The sequence below is a fragment of the Episyrphus balteatus genome, chromosome 3, assembly GCF_945859705.1.
Source record: "Episyrphus balteatus chromosome 3, idEpiBalt1.1, whole genome shotgun sequence".
Lineage (NCBI taxonomy): Eukaryota > Metazoa > Arthropoda > Insecta > Diptera > Syrphidae > Episyrphus > Episyrphus balteatus.
The window spans coordinates 7,987,526-7,994,865 of record NC_079136.1 but is presented as its reverse complement, the minus strand read 5'-3'; the positions used below and the strand labels follow the sequence as shown (position 1 = coordinate 7,994,865).

The 7,340-nt window shown below is 31.0% G+C and overlaps 1 protein-coding gene across 1 annotated transcript; it reads left to right on the top strand.

Moving 5' to 3' along the window:
• LOC129913879 (adipocyte plasma membrane-associated protein Hemomucin) lies at window positions 1-7,340 on the top strand. Its single transcript, XM_055992842.1, has 4 exons — window positions 1-328; window positions 403-608; window positions 671-968; window positions 5,782-7,340. Exons 1-4 carry the CDS (start codon window positions 213-215, stop codon window positions 6,929-6,931), a joined length of 1,770 nt encoding a protein of 589 aa, XP_055848817.1. The 5' UTR covers window positions 1-212; the 3' UTR covers window positions 6,932-7,340.

Genomic DNA, 7,340 nt, shown 5'->3' with positions numbered 1-7,340 from the left:
AATTCTGAAACTTTCTTCGCTGACAGCTCATTTCTTGAAAAACTTTCTCATTGGGTTTGTCCTTCATCATATAGCAGCAGCATTTTGGCCGTCGTCGTGTAGCATTTCATTTTTTTTTTATACAAAAAATTTAGTTTAGTTATAATTTGTAGAATTTTCTACAAAAAAAAAAAACATTCTTTCATCTGCAATATCAAAAACATTCCTTAATTATGGGACTCTTGTATAGTATAGGAGTTCGTTTAATAAACTTTGTAGTATTCTTTCTCATTGTAATTCTAATACCCGGTATTCCGCCACGGAACACTTTTCCATTTGAAGCATTCACGTAAGTTCAATGACACTTTTTCAATCTTTCTCTCAAAATTAAAAAAAAATGTATCAAATCTTCAATTAAAATAGTGTAACACCCGCAAAAGAACTTAAAGGTGCTTTAGAACCTAATTTTCACCTTGAGGGAGCGGAAAAATTACTCGAAGGCCGTGTTTATGGCCCAGAGCATTTAATTGCAAGAAAAAATGAGATCTACACCGGAATTTATGGTGGCGAGGTGATTAAACTAACTGCAGATCATGTTACGCATGTTGCTAAGTTTGGACAACCTTGTGGTTAGATACAAATTCCGTTTTGTAATAAAGAATATTTAATTTATGTATTTTTCTACACACAGAAGAAATCTTTGAAGAATCAAGATGTGGTCGACCTTTGGGCTTGGCTTTTGATACACTTGGCAATAATTTGATTGTTGTCGATGCCTATTATGGTTTGTGGGAGGTTGATCTTTCGAATGGAAAGAAAAAACTTCTTATCTCGGCACAACAAGAACTAGACGGTAAAGTTAAACGCAAGTCAAAGATTTTCAATTCAGTTGCTGTCGATAAGAAGGGTGATATTTATTGGACTGACTCATCTTCTGATTTCTTGTTGGAAGATATCGTTTATACTGTGTTTGCTAACCCATCAGGAAGGTAAGTGTATTGTCAATAATTATATTAAAAATAATGCAAATGTTTGAGTTATCATTGATTTTTTTAATTTATTTTTATTATTTTTCTAAGGTCTTTTTATAAGTTATTACCTATTTTTTTTTTATTTTTAATTACTGTTTTAAATCAGCAAAAACTTTTTTGGAAGTTCAAATCTTTTGTATATCTTTTGTCGAGTTGACCGTTTCGGGGACTTAGTGTTCATTATAACTCAAATTTAGAATTTACTGAACACATCAATTGCATTTTAAATAAAGCAAACTCTTAGCTCGTATTTATAAAACGTTGGGCAAAGGAATTTGAGGCGTTCAGAATAATAAAACGGGTTAAGTCCACTTCTCTATAGGTTAGATGTTTTAAGGTCTTGTATCGGGATAAATTATCGCGGAGAAATAAACTGAAATAATTCTTTCAAATTGAATTCTTAGCAAATTAAAAGAAAAATATGCATTAAATAATTTCAAATATGAACAAAAAAAAAAAATTCTCTTCTCATATCATCCCCTCTCTTCCCCATTTATTAGTGTTTGACAGATTAACATTGAAACTCAAGTCCAGAAGCTGAGTTGCAAAAAGTTACAAAATGTAACTATTTGACACTTCAACATTGGATTAGGGAACGATGTTGTGACGTCACGATGTTACATTTCGTAACTTTTTTCTCATTTAGGAACGATGAAAGTTAACTATTGTTAAAAATAGCTAACATCAGCGAATAAAAGAACGCACCACTTTCATAGAACAAAATATAGCATACATGATCTCCATTTTTACCAAAGGTTTTTTGTAGTAAAGGTTTTAAAATCCAAATAAGAATCTCCAAGTTGAAGGTATAGGTAAACCAGTTTAATCTTCAAAGCTTGCAATCAATATTCGATAAAGAACATACAAAAAGAAAACAATCATAAAATATTTAATAAAAAAAAACCCTTAATTTTATACCGCATTGAAACAGGTGATACACCGCTTGTGTAAACATTGAGTTCAAGGCCAAAAAATGATGTGTTTTCACCTATTCTTTTAAAATGCAATCTGTTTGAGTAGAACAAATAAAAAAATGAAAAGATAAGATTCTATTTGAAGTGTTATCAAAATGTGCAAAGTAAGATTAGGTACTTTTACTTTTAAAATACAAATCATGTTGACATTTTTGAAAAAAAAAAAAAAATAATGATAATAAAAATATTCATTTTATATGAAATCTAGTTTTTTAATTGTGTACGAAATCTGTTCATATATGTGCCCTTGATTATGAAAGTGGACTAAGTCACTTTTTGCATTGGTTAAAGAAAAACTTACATAATAATTTTCTTACAACGATTTAATTGTATTTCTTTTATGAAATCACTGAAGGAGCAATAAAGAAATATATTTACTGCAATTTCGCGATCAAATAAACTTTACCCCTTAAATAATAATTATTTTTAGGCTAGATTTGATGCCATTTTTAGGAGTGACTTAGTCATCTTTCATAATTAAGGGCACATATATGTATGTATGAAAAAAAACTTTGTTAAAATAAAACAACAACAAATGTTCAGACAAATGTCAAAGAGAATTTGTGAAAGTGCGTGTGCTTGTATATGTGAATCTTGATAAAAATCAAGGTTCAAATTTTTGAATCTCGGATTCATTTTTTTGAATCTCAAGTCGCAAATATATAATGAAATCTGCTGTTATATTCACAAATCTGACTCTCAATCCCGCATATAGAAAATGACATATTTTTGTAAAATTAGCACAATTATTCCGATTTTCAATTCGCTTATAGAATAATATTCCACTTCAAACTATGAAAAATGTATGAAAAAATCGAAAAATCAGACACTTATTTGTTTTTTCTGTTTTTTGAAAATTAAGTTTTTCAGGATGTTTTGAGACTTCTTGATCATTACTAGCCTTTATACTATTTTTATAAAACTTTTCAGAAGAAACAAAAAAAAAAATTTTCTATGAAAAATATGAACCAGTTTTTTTTTTTTTTTTTGTGTAGTGCAAGTAACCTTTCTCGTAAAGACCCTAGCTACTTTTTTAATACTTCTGAGTTAAAAAGGGAAACACTTAAAAATTACTTACCGCAATCTAAATATAAATATTTAAAAAATTCAAAAAATATTTGGAGAATAAATTGCCCTCACTCCAAATATGCAAAAAAATGAAAATCGAAAATCTCGTAGTTAGGGCCCTTACGAGATTATGGACAGTATTATGGATGAGAAAAAAAAAATACATTTTTGACAAAGATTAATTTTCAAATTGCAAAACAAATTCTTTTAATGATATCCTATCAATATCCCCCTTATCCCCCATTAAAAATAACCAAATTGTTTAAGTCTGTTGCATACTTTGTGCACTAAATTACAAAGTATGTCAGATTTGTGAGTGTAAGTGTAAGGACAAAGAAAATTCTCAAAGAAACAAAACTGCAAAACTGTCGAAGAGTCGGGAACAAGTTGAACACCATTCACATTCACAATCGATACAAAATTAACGAAAAATACGACGAAAGCGATGCTTTTCCCATTTGTATGACGGTCTCTTATAAAGATTTTCTTAACGCAGTGAGAGCAGTATCTTGCCAAATTTTAATTCTCAAATTCTCATGAAAGCCGTGTTTTATTGGTACTCAGTATTTTACTGAGTAAACATTTTATCCTTTAACCCTTTACCGCACAGTGGCTCATATATGAGCCAAACCATAAAAAGCATTAATACTTTAAAGTTAAAAAAAAATCTAGTTTTGTTTATACTTTTCGAATTAAGTAATAAAAGGCCCCTAAATATCATTATAAAACGCCATCTATAATGATTCGGGCGAGCATAATTATCCGCTAAAGTGGCCGAACTGGTGATAGGCAGGACGGAGCATATTTGAAAAATTGAAAATTTAATAAAAAATAAAAAACAATGAGTAAAAACTTTTAAAAAAATATGCCAATAAAGGATATAATGTGATTATTATTGCTAATATATTTTTTCTTACATTTATCAAGTTTTAGTCATTTGAAAGTGGCATTAAGTGAATGGATCATATATGAGCCACCATGCAGAAATGTTGCTCTCCTGTTGGTCCATATATGAGCCATCATGCAACAAGGGAACAAATTCTCTTTTTTTCTTATTATCTATACCCGTTTTTTTTACGTTTGCGTGCGGAATGTTATAAATTTAATTTAAAATAGATTAAAAGGCCTTTTAATCTATTTTATTGAAAGTCATACAGTTCCAGCGCGTAGTTTTTACGTATAATTAATTTAATTTAATTTTTTTTCTTCGTTTTCTGCTCAATGTGCCAAATATGATCCAAACCGGAAAACCCAAAATTTTCCGACTTTTAATCAAAAAATTGAAAAATCCTGAAACACGTGTATTTTTATTTAACATAATCTACCATATATATTTTTTTATTATTAATAATCCTTTATTGTTAAGGGATCAAAAATATAATTTAGAAAAAAAATTCTCTGTAAACCAACAAATAAAAAACTTTTGTTTATCCTTAGTAATCATTTGTTGTTTCCCATGCAATTTTTTACTGAGCTAAGTACTGAGTTACCAATAAAACACGGCTGCTGAAATATCAAGGCTAACATTATTTAATCAGTTTTTTCAACCCAGCTGCCGTTCTAACTGAAATAATTGACCTTTCTTATTTTTTTTAAGACGTCTTCTAGGAGGACTTTAAGATTATGCATATCTAAAATTTAACATTCCCGTAAGAATGTATACAAATTGAATGCTTCAAGTCCCCTAAGTGTTTTGAAGGTTTTTGTGTTTTCAGTCATGATGTCAACTATCATTCCTGTCGTTATTACAAGTTTTTTTTATTGCACCATTGAGAATACTGTTGTTAACAAAATGATGACTAAGTTTATTTATTTTCCTTTAAAATTTTTTTTCTAATTTCACACAAAAAAAAAGTTTGTTATATTAAGGGGTTATATCTAGTTGTAAGTGCAAAAAAACCTTCTTTTTTGTGGATTTTTTGTGAAGAAGCATTTAATTATATAAACATAAAGAATACATATCCATATAGCAAATTTAATGTATTAAAAGAATTCGCTGTGTATTTAAAAAATTTCTCAGGAACGGCTGAAGTAATCGGCTTGAAATTTTTACACAATTTTCTTAGATACTTTTTTCAGGTAATGAACGAAGGAAAAAGGTTTTTGACAATAATTGGATTTTTTAAGCCACTTTAAAGTGTAAATTTTCGTCAAAAACAACGATTTTTTTCTTTGGGAAGCCGCCATTTTGTCAAAAATCTAAATTTTGACTATTCCTTCGTTCATTACCTGCATTCGTCTATCCTGAAAATGAATCTTTTGGTTTTTTTTTTAATTTTAAGTGACTTGGATCAGAGATATCTTGATCACCGCCAGACACCTTTTTTTTTAGGTCGTCTAGGAGATCTACTACAAAAATAACGGAACCCAATATTTTTTTAAATACACAGCGAATTCTTAATACATTAAATTTGCTATATGGACATGGTATTCTTTATGTTTATATAATTAAATGCTTCTTCACAAAAAATCCACAAAAAAGAAGGTTTTTTGCACTTACAACTAGATATAACCCCTTAATAAAAGAGCTCTTTTTATTTCTTGTTTCCATAGAAAAAAGTATAATTGTGTTGATACATAATTTATAAATCAATAATACACTTTCCGATTAAAATTGACTCATATGTAATTTACTTTGTTTAATCAGCCTAACTGCATTCAAAAGATAAAGCTTACTATATAATACAAGAAGGAACCTAATTTTTTTTATTGAAAATATTTATTTTTAGATTATTCCACTACGACCGAGTGAAGAACGAAAGCAAATGCCTCATCGATGAATTATTCTTTGCTAATGGAGTTGCTCTTAGTCCAAATGAAGATTTTGTTGTTGTTGCGGAAACCGGCAGGTCCCGTCTATTGAAATATCACCTCAAAGGTCCCAAGAAGGGTCAACATGAGGTCTTCGTTGATGGTTTACCCGGACTTCCCGACAATCTCACACCAGACAGCGAAGGAATTTGGATTCCACTTTTAGTTTTCAAAGATGCCGATCATCCATCAATCTTTGCCATGTTCTCTGAATTCCCAAACATCCGTAAATTCGTATCGCGTTTGTTGGTTCTCTTCGAAATGCCATTCCGTATGATCAACGATCTATTCCCAAACACTTTCACTCAGCGATTTGTCCATGCCATTGGCCATGGTGAAGTTGTTGTGCCATTTTTACCTAAGCGTTCGACAATCGTTCGTGTTGACTGGAGTGGTAATATCTTAGGATCTTTGCATGGCTTTGATAAGTCTGTTGGACATGTTTCGCATGTGCTTGAACTGGAGGATAATTTACTTTTGGGATCACCTTATAATCGTTTTATTGGAAGGGTTAAGCTGCCAAAATCACCTCAAATAAAAGTCCGTAATGTAAGGTATGAAAATGCTAATATCGAACCTGTTGTCCCAGTTGTTGCTGCGAAACCTACAACTACGACTGCTAGACCAACAACTACCACTACAACAACCACTCCAAGACCAACGACAACAACACCAAAGCCAACTACCACTCCTAGGCCAACCACAACGACAACAACTACCCCAAAACCGACCACAACAACTCCGAAACCAACAACTACAACTCCAAAACCTACAACAACAACTCCGAAACCAGTAACAACAACACCTAAACCTGCACCAAAGCCAGCAGCTAAGCCAACCCCCGCTCCAACACCAGCACCTAAACCAACTCCAGCAGCTAAGCCAACTCCTAAACCTACACCTACACCATCCAAACCAACTCCACAACCCGCCACACCTAAGACAACACCTCGTACTCCACCCAAAGACCCAGCACCAATTGTTGAGAAAATAACCGAAGATACCAAACCTCCAGCACAAGAAAAATTGAAGGTTATCAAAAAAGGTGGCGAGCACGGTGAACTGTAAAAACGTAAATCAGCCATAACATAAAAAACAAATAACTTTCGTTGGCCTTTGACCAGGCAAAGCGCAAAGTTTTTAAACTACAAATAACAACTTGAGCATTATGAACACAAAACATACGAGCACGCAATCAATACACTACTCGGGGGAAATCCTTTTAAATGTTCATACAAAAATGAAATTAATTTTAAAAGAATCTAAAGCACTTCGCTTTTGTTGTTTGTTAAAAAAAAACACACGAACAAAAAAATCTCTTCAAAACATTTTTTAAGTTTTTATTTTTCTATTGGTATTTTGGATTTTAAATGTGATCTATTTTGATTTATGAAATATTTTTTATATCTTCTATTCTCTATCTACTATACGTAAAAATTAAGTATAAAAATGATTAAAGAAAATGAAAAAAGAACTA